The sequence below is a fragment of the Castor canadensis genome, chromosome 12 (assembly GCF_047511655.1).
Source record: "Castor canadensis chromosome 12, mCasCan1.hap1v2, whole genome shotgun sequence".
Classification (NCBI taxonomy): domain Eukaryota; kingdom Metazoa; phylum Chordata; class Mammalia; order Rodentia; family Castoridae; genus Castor; species Castor canadensis.
The window spans coordinates 6,895,867-6,921,089 of NC_133397.1; the positions used below are offsets into that span (position 1 = coordinate 6,895,867).

Sequence of the window (25,223 nt, forward strand, 5' to 3'; positions counted from 1 at the left end):
TAGATTTTTAGGACACTTACCTCTCTAAAACAGCCAGTCCCCTGAGATCCCAAACCTCACTGAAACAAGTAGCCAGTGTCGATGATGCAGTGATGCTATATAAATAAAGCTGAAATTCAAATGTATCGTGGAAACATGTACAAATGGAGTCACCCCGAGAGGGCATTATGGAGTCACACAGCCTGCACCTCAACCCTGGCTCTGCACGGAGGAACTCTCACTTTGAGAAACCACTGTCTCGCTTTCTCTTTTTTTTTTTTCCAGTTCATTATTTGTGAACTGAGGATAGTAGTAACTATTATATCAGGTTTTCAAGAAGATTAAAATCGCTAATATAAATAAAGGTCTTTGAACATTGTCCAGCACATGGGCAAGCTATTTCTAACAAGTACATACATAGCAATATTTTAAATATCCAGAGTGGACACCGGAGGAGGAATAACTGATAAAATACCCAACACTACATGTTGGGGCCGTTTGAATATAAATCAACACTCGTCCATTAATAGTGCTAACTCTGTAACTCAGCATGACCATGCCATACACTAAAATAACAACAGAGTGGCTCTGACTTCAAACCCCAGTTACCATCAAAAAAGAAAAATAAGTCCAAGCAAGACCCCAACAGCTAAGAAAAGAATGTGGTATTTGATTCTATTGGTTAAATGATATATTCTTATGTCAGATAAGTCAAAATGTGAAAAATGCATCTCAGAATTCAAGAGATCTGGAACTGGTCAATTAACTGGAAAGTGGTCAACAGCATTAGATGGCAGAAGACATCTAACTGTTTAAAGACAAAAGTGAAGACAGAGACCCTAATTTCCTTACTGGCTTCTAAGGCAGGAGCTCTATTTCTGGGACAAAAGGGTTTTGCTTCTCCTAATGGCCATCCCTGCTTCCACCAGGTTCAAGGACATGCAGTGGTGGTAGGAGCCACCAGGAGGACAGTCTCCACAGGGGCAGATAGAGGAGAGGCCACCATGAGTCACTTTGCCACCAATAGGAGCTAGGGGGAGGGGTTAAAGAATTACTAGAACAGAATGTTTGAATTATAAATTTATAATTGAATCTTAAACATCAAGCAGATTCTTGGTGGGTTTGATGGTCTGAGAGTTCTTTCAATGAGAACTCTAGAGGAGCTGTGAGACTTTCTTCTCTGTCCCATTCTTAACCATGCTCCACACTGGACAGCCCCTCAGCCTCTCAGAGTATGGGAAGAATTGGCTGGTACACTGCCCTTGCCTAAAACACTCCTGCCTAACAAGGATTCTCATTTTAGCAGACTTCCCTGCCAGAATAAAAGCTTCACATAAAGTAAAGATGTTAACAATAAGAATTGCTTAAGTTTAACACAAGAAGTCACCATGTCTAATGGCCATGGATACCTTTTGGAGGCATCTAACTGCTCACCTATAGGGTCCCCTTCCTCCAGGACACAGAGCCACAATGAACTTCCTGTCCTGTCTTGCAGCTCAGCAGGAGCCTGTGACTCAGGAAGTCCAATGTACAGGAAAGCACCACATGTACATCCTACGCCTGGACAATATACACCTCCCTCTTGTATCTCTACCTTTCTCTTCCCTTTCAGAACATGGTGCAGGTGGGCCACACGGACCTGCAGCCTTGGAGAACAGTGGAGCCTCAAGATGAAGGAGCTTGGCCCCCAAGTTTTTATGTGAACTTAGGTATCACTGTTCCACAACCAAGAAATAAATTTGAAATATATAAAGTCAGTAAGACTGGTGGATTATTGTTGCAGTGGTTTGCCTATCTCACCATAAGGAAAACTTCAAACGATACATAATGACCCACTTATGTCTAAAATATTCAATATGGAATCTCAGCATAACATGCTTTTCCTAGGTCAAACTTAATCAGAGTGGCTCGAGATACGGAATGATAGGGATAGGGGGTGGTAAGTGAAAACAACTAACTTACTGAAAGAAAGGTCAAAGGGCTGAGATGGACAGGGTAAACTTCATGTCAGGCTGTGACGGTCCTGATAGCAAATATTCTTACTACAATTATGTAGCTCTTTGTGGGCCTCAGAGAAAACATGCTCACTGTAACTAAGCTATACTTGAAACTGTTCAATCTTGTAATATAAAGTGCAGATTCAAAGTATTTTAATTTGGTTCCAGAATTACATTAATTTATAAGATGGACATTTCTGTAAAGGACTAAACGAAGACCTCAAGTACACAAGAGGATTTTAAAATACACCTGTATAAAAAATACTTCCTAATGTTTTAAAGTGATAGAGCTTATCAAGGTGGGCTGTGAATGTCACCCTTAGGAGATTTTTAAATTTTTACTTTTTAAAAAACAAAGCACAGGATTATTTCTGGAAAGATTACTGGAATCAGAATCAGAAACGCTTACCAAGGCAAGATAGGTAATAGGGTGAGTACAAAGAGAGAGGGAAGGGTAGGGCCTTAAGGAACTGCTCAAAGATGCATTTTAACATTTTTAGGACACTGTAGGGTTTGTGGGTAGACTTGCCCTAGTTCAGATATGCCTCATTCGCTACCATAGGAATCTGCTGACTGTCTGCAGGCTATCCAAATCCTAGTTTGGCCTGGAAGACAGTGCTACGGTTCTTTCTCAGTCTGCTGCTCTAGGGGTATTTTATGATAAAACAAGATGAGCACATGGCAACCTCAAAAAACTGATGACACAGAAAAACTTGAAAGAACACAGGCAAAGGATGGAGAAAAACACAAAGAATTCAAAAAGAAAATAATTTCATTCAAAACAAAAGTGGTTTAATTTGCATTAAATATAACAACATGCAGCCTACAAATTCTCAGAAACACAACTTTAAAAGTGCAAGTGTAACTATGGTAATTTTGAGAACAACAATCTTATCTTTTTATTAGCTATCTGACCAAGAGCATGCTGTAAGACAAGAAATGTCAGGCTGTGTAGAGATTCTGTATGTGCCTTTTGCAATACATTTGGGCTCTTTATCTAAAACTTTATTTAGGAACACTTCATTAAACCTAAATCAAGTTCTACAACTACTGAGAAGAAAACTGGTAGAATGAAGAACTCTCCTCTCCAGCTGGCCGAGTAGCAGGGTTACTGAGGGGCAGGCTTATCTTCTTCACCCCCTTCTAGCTGGTGAGGAAGCCAACTGTGAGAAGTTAACCGAATTGTCAGGAGAAATGAGAAAGAAGCGTTGCTGGATCTATGGGCAGGGACTAAGGTCTAGAGCCCTGGTTGCCTTGAAAGAAAACGAGGCAAATAAGTATAGAATATGTTAAAATTAGAAAATGACAGCAATAATCAAGACAATCTTAGTTAGTTCAAACAGCTTCTTAAATTTGAATAAGGAACATAGTTTTATTCTTTTAAAGTAAAACTTCATTTAAACATGTTTTCTTGATTCACTTTGATACATGATTTCATGTTTTGCTAGATTCCAACCCATCCCCCCACAAAGAAAAAAACTAAGAGAGGACTCCTAATACATGCCACTAGAATAGACACTACCAAAGCATCCTTAGCTGAAGAGAGGTGGGGACCCATGTGCAGTCTTTGTAAACCAATGACTGTTGACATTTTCTATAGGCAGATTGACTATATTTTATGTACTTTGAAAGAGCAGTACTATCTTTTTGTTTTTTACATTATGTAATTAATGGTTTTTGCTAATTTAGGTCAGTCTTCACTTTTTTCTTTTAAGAAACCATCCCACTAGTGGTTTGGGAAAAACCTATCACCCCTCACTTATGATTTTCCAGTTTTACAATGGTGTGAAAGTGATGCTCCTTCAGCAGAAAGCATTCTTGGAATTCTGAATTTGATCCTTTCCTGGGCTAGTGATAGGGGTCTACACTCTCCTGACAGTTTTTGGTCAGCACCAAGATTATGAAGGGACATGTCCGGCCCTCTGCAGAGCACTGTGTTGCTAAGCTGTGGTGTTTGGTAGAATTCACAGAATTTTCTGCTTGCAAGATTTTCATTTTACAATGGAATTTCCAAAATACCTCACTGTTCTGTGAAATCAGAACAGTGTTCATCCTACAGCCCCACTCAAAAAGGGTTTTTGCTCGAGTTCCACAAAGCCCCTGTGAAGACTTTCAACCACACCATAGGCTGGGGCGCCAAAACTCTGGCAATGGTGTAGCCAGGGCTGTGATTTGCTGCTTATTTTATGAAAAGCTTTTGTCTATGTAGGTGAGCGTGGCTTATTTCTAACAGCAGTTCTAGATGCTTCTTACTTAACTCTATTTTGTAAAGTGCTGAGAATACAAATTCCATAACTATAAAGAACTATTTCTCAACAGCTACCTTAAAACTAGTAGACTTTGCAAACTAATGGTTTACATACCTTAAACTGGATCTTCTGAAGAGCTATCTACCTCAAGGACAGCATTTTCTTCCTAGGCACGAAAGGTTTTAAAATTATGTAAGATCTTAAAGTCTCTCTCTACTTCATCAGTCTCAACCAGGGATTCTCAACCTTTGTGAAGTGATTAGCCATTTACAAACCATTCAGGGATCTCTCACTGTTGTCTCTAAAGGCCTACTTTCCAGTCCATTTGTCTAATTATGGCCTATGCTGAAGCTGCCCAGTGGGAAAGGGCAGAGAGCAGGACCACCTGGGACCTGAACATGCGGTCAGTTCACATGGCCCACCCAAGCCCACCCACCTCAGCCCCACCCCATGCAGAAAGGTGCCCCACTTGCCGCTTCCCTCCTGCCCAGTTGCTAGCGGAAGCTCCTGAGAAGGGGGGAAATAAAGGAGCCTGGCTGTCCATCTTCCTTTCTACCTATTTCCTCAAGGTCATCCACCTACAAGATAAGGGAAGCAGTTTCTTCCCATTCTCTTTCTGGTAGTTCAAGTGACTCACACAAGAGGTAAGCCAGGAATTCAGGGATTTTTAAACCCTGAGAACTTCTAAAGAGGCTGAGAATTCCTGGTATAACCAAAAATTATGTGATCTTAAAAGCTTTAAATTTAGTACTTCACCCAGAAGAAAATAATGATTTAATTTCATTAAAAAATTTCTAACGATTAGTCATAAAAAATCATGATCACATATATTTTATTTCAGTACAACATGCAAATGATCTAGAGTTCTCACCTTGAGAATTTTAGCTAAAATTACTTAGCTAGGCAATTAAAGTTATTCTGACCATTATATAAATAAAACTCATGTAAGCAAATACCACATGAACACAAATTTTCCTTTCAGTATTGAAAGTGTTGGTTCAGCTTCATAAATGCTTAAATTTCCCAGTATAGAACTGATCCTTAATTGTCCAGCACTGTGAGTTGCCTCAATTGAAAAATACCAACAGCTACTTCTCACTCCTGGGCTTCTCCAAGATAGCCCTCCAAAAGCCACGGTGAGAGAATCTGGCTTAATATGATGCCACAATAACAGATATATGTTGTGGTTTAAAGTGTGGCTTTTATGAACAAAATGGGCCATAAAATATAATACTCTAAATGAGGCAGAATCTAAAGGATTAGCAGGATTCAGGCCCAGTTTTGTTATCAGTTTCCATCCATCTTAAAGCAGACTTTGCATATGTGTGAATCAGACTGAGCTGAGTATCTATTTATAAAATATAGATATACATACTGACATACAGATTAAGAGATAATGGTGACTCAACAGCACAGCTGGTTTGTCAATTTCTGCATCAGTAGAAAAGGAGACTTATCGAGAATATTCATGTAATAAATTGACATTCTCCAGGGTTCTGGATCACCTGCCTCATGTAGCTACAGAACTGCACTTCACAGTGCCACAGTACCATGGAACCTCCAGCTCTTCACACTACTGCTAAAAGCAAGCACCGGTAGGCACCGAGACTTCTGAGCCAAGTTCTCACAGAAAGACCAGTGGAGACAGTTTGGAACACTTCTGCCACCTCTATGGTCTAAAAGTCTTTACAAACTATACACATGTGACAAAACAAACACACAAATTATTCTGCTTTTAGTCACAATGTGAATCATCGTTACTGTAGTGAATAAAAATCCACGAGTCAGAATAGCATGCAATGTTTTTATTGTTTTCTAAATCTATTTGTACACTTAGTACTCCAGTATTAATTTTACAAACAGCGTAAAGAATGAACTCCTCAAAGACAGTAACCTGCAACTACTCACCTGAAAAGGAACAAAACTCTGCCTCTGAAATATTTACTAATTACATAATATTGCAAGCCAATAAATACTATAAATATTAAAATAGTAACACTTCAATATAAGGTAGGGTCAGTAACAACCCTACCACTTTTAATGCTTAAAACATACGATAAAGATCATGCAAAATACTTTCATACTCAATTATACTCAAACAAGGCAGTGAGACACAAAAGAACAACTATCCAGCGCAATGAGGGATCAAATAAATAAGCAGCATATTAATGAAAATCCAGTAAGTGATTAACATCATACACATAACACTGAATCTAGGTGATCACTCATCTATGATCTGACCTGTGACACAGGATATACTGCCAGAATTAACTACATAGTAAGCTATGCTCGTGACAAAAAATTTCAATGCAAGATGACAGGATACCTTTCTAGTCTACAAATACTTAAATGTGATCACTCTGTTAACTCCATCAACAATATGGAAACTATCAGGTTTCACGGTCACACCAGTTTTTATATTTTTACTTGTGTTTTGTTTCATGCTTTTGAACTTTTTTAAAATGCACTTCCTTTTTAATAATCTCCCCCAGATTTAACATGCTGATTTAGGAACAGATGCAGCAGACAAACTCTGCCCTAGTAGAGAAAACAGTGCTTTAGTTCTACCTAATTAAGTATTTGTCATCTGTCAAGTATCAATTGTCATCACTTCCTCATGCATTCATTCCATACATGTTTATTAGCACCTATTACTACCCCTATCTGCCTGATTCTCCAGAGGAAGACTTCATGTTTGGGGCTGGGGACGTAGCTCACTGGTAGAGCACTTGCCTAGCATTCATGTGGTCCTGGGTTGGATCCTAACACCACAACAAACAAAAATTCAAAACATAAATAAATCATGTATTTTTTTCTCTCTCTCTCATTGTAAGCTCACTAAGAAAAGTTGGGCACACAATTTAAGAGTTTCAGACAGACCAATGTGACTTGGTTAGACTGTGCTGGAAGGCAGAGCTGGGTTTGGAAAGGAAAGCATGGAGTTAACAGGAGCTACTGGTCCTCCCCAACCTCCTCCCCTAATACCTCATAATGGCCCAGTCACACTACTGGGTGCTACTGACTTTCATAGGAAGTTTTAAAGCCCTCTTCAGTATAGATTTTCTACTTACAACCTCTTTAATGAGCAATTTGTGTTATAGAACAGTCTTTGCCAATTTACTAAGCATTCACCTTTGCTCTCTGGGCTACTTCAAAATTGCAAATGAGTAACTCTATCTCCTTCCCTTTTTTTTTTTTTTTTTTTGTGGTGCTGGAATTTAACTCAGGGTCTCATGCTTGTTAGTGAGCTAAGTCTCCAGCCCTTTTGGCTTTAGGTTATTTTTCAGATAGGGTCTAGCTCTCTGCCTGGGTCAGCCTCAGATCTCAATCCTCCTGGTCTCCGCCTCCCAAGCAGCTGGGATTAGGGGGTTGTGAGCCATAGCACCCAGCTGAAAACCAGTAAATTCTTTTGATTTCCATTTGTATTACGATATATTCCTTGTACAGGGGGGACTCACTATGACAATTCTTGAGTACTCTTACATTGTACATTACTTAGATTGCCCCCACCATCTTCCTCCACCTTCCACAAGCCCCTCTCTGCCCCACTTAAAGAAACTACAGCAGGCAAAACCTGTCAATTTTCATTTAAACAATTTATGACCAAAATTTGCTTCTGTTTCATCTAACATCACGTCTTCCCTCAAATGTCTGATGAATGTTTGTTTTGCAAATTAGGCCCTTTAGACTGTTTCTGATCTATGTTTATACTCCGATTGTGTCACAAACATTTTTTGGATTTATGTGCCAATGAAAAGCATAGTAATAGTAGTGAGATTTGAAGATGATAATTACAAGCACAATGCAGGCTGGCTGGGGAACCATCACTTCTAGGCTTTCCTCTGTGTATAGCATTCTCTGTTAACTACCTATGAATGAAATGTATGAAGGTGATGGAAGAATCTGAAATTCAAGACAATCTTGTCATAAGGGAATACTACTACTCTTCCACTCCTGCTTGTTTATCTTACAGAATGCTTTCTCTTTCTTCTCCAAAACCTGTACTATCAGGAGAGGCTGCCGCATGGAGCTCTGAAGCATCTTTAGAAAGCCTTGTGTAACTTGAGCGCTGGCTTCGCTTATGCGTCATGCTTTTTAGATTTTCATTCTGAATAGCAGTGGGGTTGGGAGTAGACCCAGACCTCAACATGACCTGAGAAGTCTCCCTAACTCCCTCCATTTCATCAAAATTTTGATTGGCTCGATTAGCCGGGGCAGTGTTGTTGTTCAGAGTCACAGTACTGGGTGTTCGGTTCAGATTGTAGGCCTTCTGGCACGTAGGCCAGCTTTCTTCAGGGCTGCTGGCTATCAGACTGCATTCAGAAGGGCTTTTCTTGTCTTCTGAGCAAATGGACATGCGGGTTATAATTGGATCTTGCAGGCCGCTCAGGCTGTGGGGCATTCCCCGCTTCCCACTGTGGCTGTCGTCTTCCAGCTCGATGAGATTCGCCTTTTCCAGCTGCAAATCATCAGCAGCTTCATTGTGAAGAGAGTGATTAGGAGAACTTTCGTTGGATCTCACTCCTGAATCTGATGAATCCTTTTTGTCAAGGAGAGCATCTGATAAATACTCTTTTGCTTTAATGAATGTTCTAATAGGCTCGGCACTGTGTTCTGGAGACTTTGACCCTCTCTCTGCTTTGCCTTCAGCTTTTTTATCTTTATCATCTTTGAGCAGTGGAGTATTATCTGACTCCTCTGTACCAGATTCATCTTCATCACTTGGAAGTTTTTGATAGCGCAGTCCACCTCCCTTAAGCTTCAGATCTGTCTGGAAGAGACTGGACCTTTCTGAGGATTTCTTGCCTGGGAGCAGCTTACTGCCTGACTGATCCGACTTTTCGTCTTCTTCAGTAATAGGGTCCAGGGGTGAGGCATCGTTAGTGGAAACCCCTGATGATGAGTAATCGATGACATCCCCCCTCTTCATTAGGAATGACTTCCGCCCATCGTCTTGCTTTGGCTCGCTATCCTTTCCCTTTTCTTGTTCTACATTAGAGTGAATAGAGCCCCCTGATGAACTCTGACCCAAATAATAGGTGCTATGTGGAGAAGATCTGCCACTGATCGTGGTAGACCCTGTGCCCCCTTCTAATTGGGACATCTGAGCAATATACTCTCTATAGGCATCTCTATATTCGGCCTGCACCTTATCAGTAAGCTTTGAAATTTCAATACTGGAATCCTGGGAATTGAGACTGGAAAGACTTGGGGTTCTGCGGGTTTGTGACTGTGAAGACAGAAAAAAAGATTTAAGCATTCAAATAAGCAAAAAAAAAAAGAAAAAAGACAAATATATATGCACACTGACAATTTTAAAATTCATCAAAATACCAAGTTCTTTGAACAGCATTTTACCTGCCACAATTTAACAAAAGCTGTGAACCTGTCAATTCTGCTGTTATTAGAAAGATTTATAAAATTTTAACAGAATTAATTTATTGTTAATATTTAAAAGTACAGTTACAAAATGTATTAAATAATCTTAGCAATGTTTTTCCCTCAAGCTTTTAAATTTTATTTCAGGTAAAGTCACCTTCATTGATGAAAATTCTACATGGATGGTGAGTATAATCCAAGTATATTATATGTACATTTGGAAATATCACAATGAAATCCCTTCTACAATTGATATACACTAATAAAAAAGAAAATATTCCTCTAGGAGGAGGGCAAGAAGAGAGTTATGATGAATCTCAAAAACAGAACACTCAAGTCTTCAATGTGCCTCAACATATACAATACAAACTGCCTGTCAAATATCAATTAAGAGGAAGAAAATGTACTTAAAATGTCAAGAAGACCAAAACAACAGCAAAAAAGACCTTTTAAAGGAATAGAGGGTAATAGAAAAGATAAACAAAGGTTTCCAGTGAACAGTATTAGAAGCCATGAGGCCAGTAGCTGGGTCACAGTAAAGAGAAAAATGAAGTATTTCTAAAAGTTTGACTTCCAACTTTAAGCTTTAGATCCTAGAAGTGAGGAATAAAAAGTGCAGATTAGGAGAAAGAAGGGGGAGGGGTAGAAGAAAAAGTATCCAGAGAGCTTAAGAAGGGGTCAGCGCTAAAGCCCAAATAAACATGAAGAAGCAAGGCAGTCTTCTCTTTGGAAGGAGAGTGGTCCACCTCCTTGAGAAGGAACTCTAGGATGCGGTCAGACTAGAAGGTCAGTGCAACCCTCCAACCATTAACACAGCTGTTCTCAGAGGCAGTGTGCGCACCCCTGTGCAGGGGATCCTCAAGGTTGAGTGTGCGTTCCTAGAACACCATGATGGTATCTGCCTTTCAGCCCTCATCCACACAAGACTGCACCACGGAGTTCCCAGGGCCACATGCGTGTGATGTCACACCAGATGAAGGCAGCAGCACATGGAGACCCAGTCATTTTCTATGGAGGGCCTTAAGAGATGTGCAAAACAAGCCCATATTCATGAAATTCTATTTTGTTTAGGGAAAGATGGGCATTTTTCATAAAAATGCTATTTATATCAACATGTAATTAGTTTATTTTAAAATAAATGAATAAATATTTAGAAAAAATTTCAGTTTATATTTCCAATACAGTAAGTAGCTACAGAAAATCTTACACGAGCAAAAGTTCTTTGGGGTTCTTAATAATTTTTAAAACTGCGAAGCAGTGCTAAGACTAAAGAACAGCTTAAGAACTGCCACGCTAACAGGAAGGCTCTGGATTTCTGTTCATGGATGGAAGCACACAGTACAGTAGAGCCAAGAACAAGTTCTTATGGAAGCTCAAATGGAACCCTAGGGTACAAAAGAACTATTGTTGAAAACCAAGGGATCAGTTGTGGACTCAGCTATTGTAGAATAAGTCATTCTTATCTAAGTCATCAATATTTACTAATAAAATAGTTTCTTGCTGTAAAAAATAAGTCAGTGTGGAGGAAGAGGAAACAATACTTTTACTACAAACCAAACGCCTTAGGAATGTCACCAGCAATTCCTAAGCATGGCTCCCCTTTAGAGCGCAGCCTCTTTCCTTGTAGTTTACTTACCATTTTATCCCCACACTAGTGCTGTCTCCTGTTTTTTTCCTAGCTTAGTTTCTTCTTATTCCCATCTTACTCCGTCTCACCTGTCTCTCACTTGTGTTTCTGCTCCTGTTGCTCCCTTCTCCTCCCTCTTCTCAGAATATCCCAAGGGATATCTTGCCCATCCAGAAGCAGATAACAAAAGGTAACACCCATAATGAGCACTATGTGATAACCAGGCACAGTGGTGAGAGCCTGTGTTCCCATAACTCAGGAGACTGAGGCAGGAGAAGCGCTTGAGCCCAGGAGTTCAAGGCCAGCCTGGGCAACATAACAAGACACTGTTTCAAGACACAAAAAAGAATGCGTGTGAGCACACATATATATGAGAGACAGAAAGAGAGGGGGGAGGGGATAGAGAGAGGAAAAAAAAACCAAACTGGAAAACCAAACTGTGGGACTTAAAGGGTAACATGGGGCTAGTTTTCCAAAAAAAATGTATTTTAGTCAATGGTTACTGAATAAGAACAAGAGAAAGGCAGTATTTGCAACCACCATGACTAACTCGGCCCAGTTCCTACTTGTTCTCCACGCCATTGTGTGATGTTACTGTTTTCACTGTTCTTATTCATTTCTGAATAACCTTTTCTCCTATATTTTACTGCCTGTCCCTCTCCAGTTGAACACCACTTCTTGAGTATATGGAATCCTCCATCTTACCCAGTTGTGTTTCTTTAATGACTATATTAATGCACCAACATATTCTCAAGTGAATTAATAACTTCCCCTATTCTCCACTAATAGGAAAAATGGCATTTAATAAATACCTGCCAACTCAGATTACTGTGACGTGGGGCACCTTCATCTAGGCCAAGTGTATTCAGTTCTTCAAAGCTGAAGTTCAATGTGTAGGGAGTTTGATTGGAAAGCTCGGTGTGAGGCAATTCATTGTGCGAAGAACGACGAGTAGATTCCCCATGAGGAACTGCGGTGCTGGTGTTCTCATTCAGAAAACGTGGGTCTTCGGGAACCACCTGGTTTTCTGCATTTCTCATCTCTAGTACCTTAGCAGAAGAAAAAATATCGTATCTACAGTGCATAATCACATGTTAGAAGCTTTAGATGTTTTTAACAATAAATCATTATAAAGTTATAATGACAATGAGAAAGCATACTTTCTGCAATGAATTTCTAATGAATTTGTACTGTATCTTCCTACCTTTAATTTTAATTGATAACACTGAAAGAATAGCAGAAATCATTGTCTACAGTACTCTAGTATGTCCATTGGATTGTTACTTTAGTGCAGACTTCAATATATAACAGGCTCAACTCCAACTATAGCAAGGGCAAATGGGAATTTACAGCCGAGGAGGAAGGTCAGATGTCACTGGTAAGGGGGATTCTGGCTAAGTCAATTGACAGGATTCTTAAGAGACAGGACAGGGTGATCAGATATCATCTGGGAGGTGGATGGTGCATAATGAGGCATTTGATCAGATATCAAGAGTGATCACGTGTGGAGGGTGGGAGTTCTTGCTAAACTTACTTAATAGGATTCTTGCTAATACAAAGCAAGGTAGGCCTGATAAGGACAGATGCCTAAGGTTGAGGCCTGCAGAGCTGGAGGGGTCTGACAGAAGTTAGGTCAAGGAGTCTTTGTCAAGTGGAAGCATGGAAAATTGGCGAGTGGCTTCTTCCTCAGATTTCTAGTGAAAGGCTCAAAAAGGCAATGGTCGCTAAGTACTGCTGTGTACACGCTCCACTTCATAGGGCCGTCCCCAACTGTAAACTTCAATTAAAAAATCTAATATGAAAAATATCACTTAAGGCCAGTACTTACTGGTTCTGGATTGGTACAATACTGTAAACAATTTTGTTATAGTAAAGTAATATTATAAATTCTATAGTAAGGTTAGAAATCTCTTACTGTGCTTCTGAAAAGATGCCAGTCTCCAAAATTCATGTTCATCTCTTTCTTCAGTTCATCAATGTTACATTGTGCTAACACCCGCCCATTTATGTTTGCCTGAGCAAAAATAAAAACAAGTGCAAAGACAAACAAAATTAAAATACTCTGAACTACTGGGGATTAAAAAGTACACTTCTATTTAGTTTTAAGAAAGGTTGACCTCAAAGAGGTTATCATCCCATGTGTACTAACAAACAAGCTGAATTTCAACATATAGGCCACTTTCTATTTTTCCAAGTGCTAAGCATTCAAGCAAAATAAACCAGTCTTCAAGGACCAACCCACATGCTAACCCTCCTATTTCAAATACCACCTACCTGATCACCGGCAGTAAGAAAACTCTGTTTTTCTTTTGTAATCTTAGAAAATATTAACATGAACAAAAGCTGCTGGAAGAGGACAATGAAATCTGTCCTTATGACTGTGCTGATTGATGGCTGACAAAGTTCTAAATGAAGTGCGTCTAACAAACTACTTCATCAGTTATAGTAGATAACTTCAGCAGTAAGAATGGCCAGAGCTACTAACATCTCAGTCTGCTAAATGCCCAAAAAAGGTCTTACCGCTTTTTTCTCTTTCTAATTCTATTTTCCCTCAAATAAGAAACAGCAGCATGTTCTTTATTAGTCACAGGTAACTCATGGATTTTTATGAAACATAAAGCCTGATTTTATTAACTGCTAAAATTAAGGAATAGCTATGCTTAAAACTGGCAGGATGTTCGTTTCCATGTTAATTCTGAAGGAAAAAGCACACACAGCCCATCTGTGGCAGTGGTCCTGCTGTAACAATGCCACGAGTTTGCAGCATAGACCCTGGGCATTATGACAGGTTTCAAAACCAGACTGGAGGGTAAACAGCAGAGGGAAGAAGAAAACCATTGTACTAATGGGAATGAAATCACAGAAAGAGGCTGGAGTTAAAGACCTTGCTATCTTGGCATTGACCAGCTGCCTGGAGGAGATTCAGGTTTGGACACGGGAAAGGCGGTACTGACTCGTATAGATAGGGATGAGCACAAACCAGCTCTGGAAGAAAGTAGTCATTATCTGAAACTCTTCTGACTAAATGTGGGCTAAGATTAGTAAAGTGATGTGTACAAATGCTCATAATTCTTCAAAAATTTGCTCTTCGACTTTAACACTGTGATGGTGTAAAAGCGTAATTTAGTGGGAAAATCGACCGGATTGACGTGGCTTGGTGATCCTCACACAACAGTCTTCCCTTCAATGCCAGCACCTATGGTCCACATTCGGGGCAGGTAACAGAGCTGCCAGAAGCTGATTTCAGAAGAAATAAACTCCTGCAAATGCATTAGCCTTTCAAACATATGTGGTTTCTTCAATTGGGACACGATCACAAATCTTTTATGACAGAAAACTGAGAATGTGTGGGAAATGAAGCGACTGAGGCTTACTTTGATAATTATGAAACCATACAAATATATATTACAGACTGAACACCCTCAACACAAATGCTTCAACCAAAAGTAATTCAGATTCCACAGCTCTTCTGATTTTGGCATTCTGACATGCTCCTTGCCAGTCAAGAATCCTTAATCCAAAAATATGAAATCTGAAACTTATATTGGTCTCCAAGCCTCAAGAAGTTTTGTATTTTCAGATTAGGGATGCTCAACGTGAACTGCAGAAAATGGACCACAGAAAAAAGGACCTGCGAGCATTCTGTTCCACAACAGAAAGAAGAATTAAGTATCTAAACGTGAAATTCCCTACAGCTTTATATTTCAAGGCTTTTTTTTTTTTTTTACTTATATTAGGTCATTTTTAAAAAGCAGCATTGTAATTCTGCTCAATTATTCTGTGATTCACTTACAAGATGAGATAAAATAGCCATGCCAGGATATAAAATAACTAAGATTCCTGTACTGCACTAGAGCTTTCTCACATCAGCAGACCCGCCCCGTTGGAGCAGCTCATCAGAAAGGCGCCCTGTAGGACTCCCATCTGTCCTCTGTACCTCAGTCCCGTCTCTAGGCAGCTCGTAAATGTGGGCATCACCTTTTTGATTGTTGCACAATACTGAGGCACCATGCTCTGGTCCAGCCCTTCTATGTGTCTCAGTTTCTCACACACAGCATCCACAGTCATTGAATTCAGTGACAGAAGCATTCCTGTGGCAGGGCCTGATCCCTAGGTAAGTCAAGGGAAAACACATGTATAAATAGCATGTAATGCCAGATATATGAGGTCATGTGACAAAAAAATTCATTAAGTTATACTATTGAAATAAATACAATCAAAGCATGTGCATGGTAAGGAAACACCATTAAAGAGTATATTTAGCTATTGTTTGAGTAGCTTTTATTACAGCAGAGACAACCTAATCAAAATCACTTTTCAGAAGACAGACATTCCGTGAACCAGGCCTTGGCCAAGTTCTCAAATGTCTACAGCCTAACCTCAATATTGAAGGCTGTGGCCTTCAATAAAGAGAAAGAAGAGAGGCTAAAAAACAAAAACAAAGACAAAAAAAATCATTGATGCTATATTATAGGAATGCAAAATATACTGAATAATTGAATGTGCCTATATTAAACAAATAAACAGCTTTAACTGTTTCTACAAAGTAAATTAATAGTCTATTAACAGCTGAAGTTTTTAGCTTTCAATCACATCTATAACCAAAGGATCTAAAACCTTCTCTTTAGAATCTGTACATCAATCATGAAATCTAAACACGTGAAAGTAAATATAATTTATAAAATTTGCTCACATTTAAAAACAAAAGTCAAAATAAGAAATAAATCTAGCCCTTATTTCAAAGAAACACTTTTTTTTGATGTAGTGAAAGCAGCCGTTGCCTATGCTCAACTCTAAATGATTTTCCTCAATTACCGAAGCACACATGAAAGCCTCCAGAGGTTGAGTGAGGCTCTGTCACTGAATAAAGAGCTGGGTAGTGTAGATTTGGACCAGAACCCTAACAGGTGAGTTCTTATGTAAAGTTCCTACTTCCTTTTCACCTATTCTTTACTTTTAAAGAGGCTGTGGAATCTATAACCATAATAAAGAGGAGGCAAAGCAACTGAAGGGATGATGAGACTGTGAGGATGTACGATACAGAGAATAGACAATGTCTGTTTGGTCTTAAAACTAACTGACAAATCACAAAAAAGGCTTATCATATCTTCACGGTATGTACATTTATCACTGTAAGGATAAAAGTAACTATCACATAGTCAAAAATTCCTGGCAGCCCCTCATTAAACACTTTTGCCATATGAAAGCATAATATTGTTACTACTAACTGATAAACATACACACATGCACTGTATGTACTTAGTACAGGCGGATGTTACATAAGAGTGTAAGTATAGCCAGGAAATGACACTATATAGAACAGAGAGTGGGAGTAGTAAATTTATGAGTTAGGGAGTCTTAGCAAGTTTACAAGTATGATCTAGGCCCATGAAACTGTAGAAATTAATGAGCTGGATGGAATGTATTGCACCGAATCATTTATTTATAGTTTCTTTTCAATTAAATATAAAATGTGCTACATCTTATGTGCTCTGGGGTTCAGTTGCTTTAAAATTACAAACAAAACACTAGTCATAGTTTAGTTTTTGTATCTTTACACACAGTTCTACTTTCTGCCTGGATGAGCATAGTCAATAATCAAAGTGTTACTTATCTACTATCTACTATGGAAAAGCTTTCTATGAATATTTTAATACAATACTCATTTTTATTTTTTTGTTTTTCTTTTTAAGCAGCTTCACTGAGATGTAATTCACATAGCCCATGAATCCCACAATTAAAGTGCACAATTCAATGGCTTTTTTGTGTCTGCGGCAGTGCTTGGGTTTGAACCTCGGCCCTATACTGGCTAGGCAGGTGCTCTATCATGTGGGCCATGCTCCAGCCCTCATTGCTTTAGCTAGTTTTCAAAGAGGATCTTGCATTTACACCTGGACCAGATTGGACTGGACCCTGCTATTTATGCCTCCCATGTAGCTGGGATCGCAAGTATGTGCCACCATGCCCAGATTTTATTGGCTGATATGGAGTCTCTCACTTACTGCCTGGGCTGGCCTGGAACCAGCCGTGTTCTTTGAACTTCCCAAAGCCTAACTGCTCATAGCTGGCCAGTGAGCAGAAGCCTTACCAACAGCACGCACTGTATGATGTATGCATGTACACAGGTAAAAACACATGAGAACATAGAGAGGTCACTTTCTACCACAAGACACAGCTCAGATCCAGCTCATCAGCATCCCATGGTGTTTTAAGGGACTCTCAGAACTCTTGAGCTTCTCACAAGGGCAACAGGAGGTGGCTATGAAGCTATTACAGCAGCAGCATGTGTGCTACAGCTGCAGTCACACAGTTATCATTTGCTACTGCATCTTCACACTTGCTCACATTTCTCTTGCTGCAAATGCACCGTGCATGGTCTGTGTGTGTGCAACTTTGGATAAACTTCAACAATAGTAGACTTGTGTATATTTTATTGTACTAAATGATAAGACTTATCTACACGTTTTACTCATTCATGACACACCTAAACTTTTCTTAATTTTTTTTTTGGTATTTCTACACTATTGGTTCATCTGTAAACTTTTTCAAATTATAAATTTTCACCTCAAAAGCAATTCATGTGTCAGTGGACTGCCGCAGTCCAAATCTGTGTGTCTCAAGGTCAACTGTCATTTCCTCATGGGAAATGCAGTGAGAGAAGGAAAAGGCATCAAGTATAATCTCACAGTACCACCAGCACCGGACAGCAAGGGATCAGGAGGATCCGGTTCAAAGCCAGCCAGGGCAAATAGTTCATGAGACCCTATCTCAAAAACATCCAATATAAAAAAGGGCTGACAGAATGGTTCAAGTGGTACAGCACTTGCCTAGCAAGCATGAGGTCCTGAGTACTGCCACAGTACTGCCAAAAAAAAAAAAAAAAAAATCTCCTGCTACTAAGACAAGGATTACTTGACCTAAAACAGTTTTAGTTCTGAGTCTTTAAAGCTCTGTGGGTTTTGGCTTTGAATATTCTTCTTCCTCCTCCCTCCTTCCTCCTCCACCTCCTTCCTTCCTCCTCCACCTCCTTCCTATGCCTCCTTTCTCCTCCCTCCTGTACCTCCTTCATCATCAGCATCATTATCATGTACCTGAAGTATGCTAAGACTGAGTAATCCTTACATTAGATCAAAGAGGTAGGTCTGCGTTTTCAAGATGAGAAAGTTAAAGAATGAGACAGGAGAAGTAACCTGTCTGAGATTAGGAGCTGGTCACCCAGATCTATGTCACTCAAAAGACCAAATCCCTCCTTCATACTAAATGGGAACAGAGACAGTGCAGGGGAACGATGTGCTGTGACATCGAGCAAAGTGCATTCTGGCTCCCCAGCTGGCATGCCCCTCCCAGGTCCCTTAGCTAAGCCTCACATAGTTCACCTATGTCACTGACACTGGACTAGACGCAGGACATCAGCTATACTTAGGGGAGCCTCAGGAGGGAAGGCAAGTCCAAGGTGGGGCCAGAGGCTTGCCCTCCCTGCTTTTATGAACTTAACTGCAGATTAAAACTTCATTTCTGAAAAAGAGTTCTCTGTGGAAAACACTGAAAAGCTCTAATATTAGAAAAGCTCTAATATTCTCAGAGCACATCTTGGATCTAATATTTTTCAATTTTTTGTAGGATTTGGCCTTTGTTTTTTGAAAATTATAAAATCACTGGCAAAAAGTAGCATCGGTGGTTATAACTGAAATCCTCTGCTTTGTGAACCAGTTTGGGTACAATTCATCTAATAACTCCTTGGCTGGAATTCACAAACTATAATCCCTATAATGGTAATGGGAGAAAGTATAATTATTTTCATAAAGTTCAGCTTTACAAAGGCTTATCAGAAATTCCCCATGGTAAAAAAGGGCAGGCTCACCTATATTTTGTAAAAACCGTAGCTCGCTCACCCTTCCTGGTCTTTTTCCTCCACATATCTGCAATGACATGAGTTTGTCCAGAAATGCTTGTGCAAGCAAACTTATCTGTAAGCTGTCTCTCTCATCAAGAATGTGTGTAGGGGACAGCTGACAAGCATACGTGGAGTCAGTCATCACTACTGTTGTTCCAGACTAGACTAGAAAGCCACAGGAGCAGAAAGGGCTACAGGATTTTTTATAAGTACCTTTGGCCCAGCTAGACTGGGCCAATTCCCACATATGTATTCTCACATTTCCACCACTTTCAATCTGGCTTTGAACTACACATCTACGTACTTTTACTAGTCTTGTACAAAACACATTTATATGCTCTTGTTATTGCTAATTTCTTAAAAGGAAATGACACTAGATAAGCATCTGTTATTTACTACACCAATTATAAGCTATCTTTTAGTCTTCAAAGAACAACAAATACTATGGTTGTTTTACTAAACAAGGGCAGTAATATAGGCGGAGTACCTTCATCCCTTGTCATAGGTTTTCTAAACACATCTCAGGAATTGCATTACTTCCTCCTTCCACAAAAAGACTCATTTTGAAATTTGCTAATGCTCTCCCCTTCCATGGTCCCTGAAGAAATACTACTGGACACCTTTTAACTTTTTAAATTTATTTACTTTTTGATTCTTTGAGACAAGATCTCACTATATAGTCAGGCTGGCCTGGATCTTACTATACAGCCCGGGCTGGCCTTGATCTCACAATCCTCCTACCTCAGCCCTCCTGAGTGCTGGGATTTCACTTGTGCACCACCATGCTTGGCTCTCAGGTACCTTTTAATTACAATTGTTTGTGTACATATTTGAGCATGGAATAACTATAGCTATTGTTTCAGCACTTCTGTGTCATTAAGGCCATCAAATTCTTCACAGGATCTGGTTTTCATTTAAAAAAATTTGATAAGGAGTTTTAGATCAGAGAATTGCACTGCATGCATGAATGTCTGTATTAAAGGCTCTTACTAAACTAAAAGTCAATCTTGCATACAGTGGTGATGATCCATGGGTTGACGATTTCCTAAGCACCAACCAGAATGACTGTGGTCTACTATGTCTACCATTTGCAGATAACTGAAGTCACACAAACACTTCGCCAAAATGTTAATAGCTTAAGAACCATCAACTGCTCAAGAAAAATAACAAAATGGCTCTCTTTTCCTCTCTTACTAACATGAACTCAAAGTAAATTAAAGTTAAAAGAAACTACTGCCTACCCAAATGCATGTTTTAAGTTAAAACTAGTGAATAAACTTAGGAAGCAATAATTCACTCACAACTCTAACTACTATGCCACATTTCAGCGTAGTTGTAGATGAAACCGATCACATTTACAGGGGAGTGTGCATTCTGTATACAAAACAACAATAGTTGAAACACAAACTCTGTTCTTCAATTTCACACTGATTGACTAATTTAAGGCTCATCACAACCATTTCTTATTAACTATGAGTCTTGAAAGTCATTATACAAGTGACTTCCTCTATGGCTTGTTTGTTTTAAAGAAACCTACCTTAAGGTGTTGAGGGGAAAAAGGTTTAAACAACTTCCTTTACATGCTGAACTAGCTCAAATGTTTATCTTAATAAACAAAGATACACAAGTAGGACTGTGTGAAGACTTGCACTAAGACTTCACTAAATGCAGATACTTAGTTTAAGAATGAGTTACTAAAGATGCATTTGGGCTATACCATCTAGCTCATGTCTTTCTGCAGTCTCAAAGGTGACTCTGGATCCTTTCAAAACTGCTCCACGTGTGTAGTACCAACTACAGGCTTTACAACAAACAGTCAAAGGTGAAAACAGAGCTCAGCACTAAGGAACAAATATCAACTGAGTACTCCCAAAGACTAGTGCAGACAGACCTTCCTTACGACAGAATAAGAGACCCCATCCCATGCCACTGGAAAGGGGAAAACAGGAGGAAGTAAAGGTGTAGTACACACTCGTGAGCTGAAGTGATTAATACCTGCTTACTCAACGCTAGCTGCTCATCCCCAAGTGCAGAGTTAGTGAACTGCCATGGCAATTAAGACGGTCGTTACTGCTGCAGAAGCAGGGAGAAGCCAGCGCTGCACACTACGAGATGACTCCATTACCCTGCAGGAGTCTGTGGGTGAAGGAAGCCCCTCAGCATCCTCCTCCTTGATAACTTCCTACCAACATAAACAGGACAGCGCGGGAGTGAGGTGCAGGGAGAGCAAGACACGGACAGGACTGATGAAGATGTAAACTCACAGTGCAGATAACAGAACTACTGGGGTTAGATTCTTCCCGTCACAGCATTTTAAAACTTAATTACAATTACATTGCAGGAGCTCTTTTTAATTGTTACCGTAAGTTTCTCATCAGGAACCATTAATATATTGGGCACAAATGTGTTTCTCTTTGGAGTAATTAATTAAATGATTTCTTCTTATCCTGTTTAACTGGTGCCATTAAACTGAAAATTTTTTTTAACTAAACCTCTTTTCGTCTTCATTGAGACAGGACCTCATGATGTAGCTCAGGCTAGCCTCAAACTCACCACCCTTCTGCCTCAGCCTCCCCAGTGCTTGGATTGCAGGCATGTACCACCACACCTGGCTTCATCTTCTGTACACACACACACATACACGATACCATATATGATATTTCCTTTAAAAGATATTAGAAATTAGCAGACATAAAGGTTCATTTTTAAGGTATTGGTAATAAACACTACTACATTAGAAGCAGATTATCTCTAGTTGTAAAGAACTCAACACTTAATGAGTGTGTGCTGGCCATTTTCCCTCCATAGACATTTACCGGAAATGAAGACAATATACATTTTATGTTAGTAGTAGCTTTGTTTCTTAAAACTATTCATAAAATAAGTTGTGCTCTTTTCCTCTGGAAAGGAAAACCCATTTTCTAATGCTATCCATGTTTCTGAGATTAACACTTTAGTTACCCTTGTATATACTTACTAGGCCATTGTTCTGATCTCTGGGCAAACTCGGTTTTATTGATGAACGTGAGATGAGATGTTGGGAACTGCCAGGGTAATACCTTGGCGTGTAAAGGTATGGGGCAAAGAATGGCTATGGAGAAATACTTAACAAAAAAAGGGCGTGAACAATTACAGAAATTAAAGTGTGATGCGATTCATCAAATGAAACTAACCAATCAAATACAATTCCAAAATTTTTAAAACAAGTGACAAAACAAAAGAATAAAGAAACCTCCCTCATATTCTGTAAGATAGCAAACCCAAACTTAAGATATATTATTCACGTTTTTATATTGTTCATTTAATATAAGCTTGTTTTTTTAAAGCAACTAACATTTTGCACCATACATTTTGACACAAATGTTTCCCTTTACACTTTACATATTTATAAGCTTGGTGTATGTGAGTTTCTAAGTGATCTGCACATATTAAGCCATAGTCTCTTTTTAAAAAGCAGTCTGCACTCTTACTAAAATACTATTCCTTACAAATAAAGAATGATCTAAATCAGAACCAAAAAGTTTGGATCACATGGGAACACCCCAGCTAGAATTCCAGGAGTTTATCCTGATACTCTACAGAGTGCACTCTATACCTTAAATGAGCAAATGTAACTAGCACGGGAAGCCACTGATTACATAGGACTTACAACTAACTGTAGCATTTACTTCTAACCAGCCTCATATACCAGATTATATGGGCTAAGTATATAGCAGTAGACTATGAGGTAGCAACTTCTTTCACCTGTTTTACCCCTGACAGTTTAAGAGAGTTAGGCTGCTTTTACCGGAAGACTAAAAATCTTAAAGATATATAGCAAAAAATCACTGGAGCTAAGAACAAGAGAAAATTTAAAAATTTAAAAAACACTAAAATGCAATTAAAGCATTATCTTGTTAGTGTTATTCATGAAATTAGTGGACACACATCTCAGCCTAGAAGGGCTGGCAATAAATGTGTTGTGCTCAAAACTTCGACTGGTGTTGTATAAAGCATCTTCGGTACAATTACAGCAGATTTTAAGTCTGGTAAATAAAAATCTGCATTTCACACATCTACCAAAAATATCATTTTATAAGGATAAAATACAAATGCTATTGTTCCACCTTTCTCCCTGGTCCAAATGGAAAAACAGAATACCATTCCTTCAGCTCTATGAGTGGTATATTTAATTACTAATATGGCCAACATGTTTCAAAAACTAAAAACTCAATTTAAGTTCTGCAATTCTTTCTTTGCCACATTTATTCTAATCTACTCTTTCCTACCAGCTCATATGAAATTCATGTAGGCTAGGCAGCTGGCTTCAATGAATGCCAGCCCCTGTGTTTGCTTGAATTAAACTGAATAGGGAGACAACAAAATTAAGAAATTGCAATGCATCCAAGAGTACAGCTCCACAAAGCTAATACCGTGGTTCCTGCTCCATTTTCCTGTAAGAGATGTTAGCATTTAAGGTCATGAAAATGAGACTAGATACCTTCAGGTAACTGAACCTAACAGGGTCTGAAAATCACTGGTAATTGTGTTGTCACCTTTTATTTACCAAACTGTAGATGTGTATTAAGTAAACAATTATACATGACAATGTAAACTAAAATTCTAAGAATGGGTTATAGCAGTATTAACTGAGAACATCTGAGTCCTCCAAGCAGAACGTTCCTATTATTATCTCAAAGTTAAAAGACATAAATTATGTCTATATATAAGGAACTACTAAAAGAACTTAAGCTGATCATTAAAGTAAATGCCAATACAAATTACTGTATAAGATATGCCAAAAGAACAAACAAAAGAGAAATGGATTCCTTTAAAGCAAAGGATGGTTACTGCTGAACGTGTCATGAAAATAAATAGTAAAAACACCGCTAACATTCAGACACCTTAGAGCTCGAGAATATGCTAAAAAGTCAAAAGTCTTAATTTTAAAAAGATCATACCCTTTCCATTTTTCTATTTTAAAGTCAAAGTATAGCTTCAAAACAGTAATAGAATTCACAAGCAAAACACTTATGACCTCTCCTCGGAAGGAATTCTGGAAAGTAGAGATGCACCCCTCCTTACCCTGTTGTAGAAGGGATGCTGAGGGCCCGTCATGCCGCTGTAATAGCTGCTGTGAGGCTGCTGCGGTGACACCAGCGCCCCTGTGAATGGCCCGCTGAAGGACGTGGAGGAAGAGCAGACAGAAGGGGGCTGACTGCACCCTGCTGGGGCCCGAGGAGCAGCTGCATGCAGAGGGAGTGGGGGATACGCAAGGCCTCCTATGTTGATCTGCTCTCTTGCAGCGCGGACATCTGAGACATCCCAGCACACCCCAGAAGGCAAACGGGACAGTGGTGATTAGTGTAGCCACCTTTCTGGCCTGAGCTATGATTCAGAAACATAAATTGCATCACTCTTGCCAGGCATTCCAATTGCATTACAGAAGTTGACAGGAAATCTTGACACTCCATAGATTGTTTTGTGAAAAAAGTCCAACTATTATGATAAAAGTTTTTCTCACTATTTGAAAAGTCATCAATATCTGGATTCTTCTCTTCACTTACCAGACTATCCAACTCTAAAAACTCAAACCTGTCTAGCATTAGTACAAACAATGTGAACTAAAACTGTAGGCTTGCAAATTATAAGGCAAAGCCACCTCTGAACGACAGAGTCCACAGCCAAAAAAGCATCAGGTTTATGTGACGTTGTAACAGGTACCTGTAAAGAGAATGTGCTAGCAGCTATGGTTTTAAATTGCCACATACTGATTGTACTTATCTATGTGGAACAATGTGCGGCTTCAACAGATGCATATATTATAGTACAATTATCAAATCAGGGACATCAGCATACCCATCTCCTCAAACACTCATCATTTCCCTGTGCTGAGACCCTGGATGTCTCTATCCTCTGGATAGAGACACCTATTAAGAACAGAAGACTGCTGATAGGAGAATTACAATGGATTGGCATCTGAAAATCATAACCATATGTTAAGAGAGATCTGAGCTCAAACTTCCAAAGTAAGAATTTAGTGGGGTGATGAGGAGATTGTAATAAAGAGAATTTAACAGGCAGTATTTTCTTAACATTCCCAAAAAGGATGTCAAGAC

At 39.2% G+C, this 25,223-nt stretch overlaps 1 protein-coding gene across 12 annotated transcripts in view; it reads right to left on the minus strand.

Moving 5' to 3' along the window:
- Positions 1-242: 242 nt before the first annotated feature.
- The window catches only part of LOC109674848 (kinase D-interacting substrate of 220 kDa-like), a 91,819-nt gene continuing 66,838 nt past the window's right edge, over positions 243-25,223 (minus strand). For 5 of the 12 annotated variants that reach the window (XM_074049119.1, XM_074049117.1, XM_074049118.1 and 2 more), the window contains 6 exons: positions 24,190-24,419; positions 22,103-22,216; positions 15,210-15,341; positions 13,147-13,245; positions 12,044-12,280; positions 6,016-9,455 (listed from right to left, as the gene is read on the minus strand). In XM_074049119.1, coding sequence (XP_073905220.1) covers positions 8,193-9,455; positions 12,044-12,280; positions 13,147-13,245; positions 15,210-15,341; positions 22,103-22,216; positions 24,190-24,419 — 2,075 coding nt within the window. In that variant the 3' untranslated portion in view covers positions 6,016-8,192. Of the gene's footprint in view, positions 3,230-4,339; positions 4,392-6,015; positions 9,456-12,043; positions 12,281-13,146; positions 13,246-15,209; positions 15,342-18,143; positions 18,149-21,222; positions 21,308-22,102; positions 22,217-24,189; positions 24,420-25,223 lie in introns of those variants that run through there. The other 7 variants (XM_074049125.1, XM_074049124.1, XM_074049127.1 and 4 more) reach the window with 4 other exon arrangements.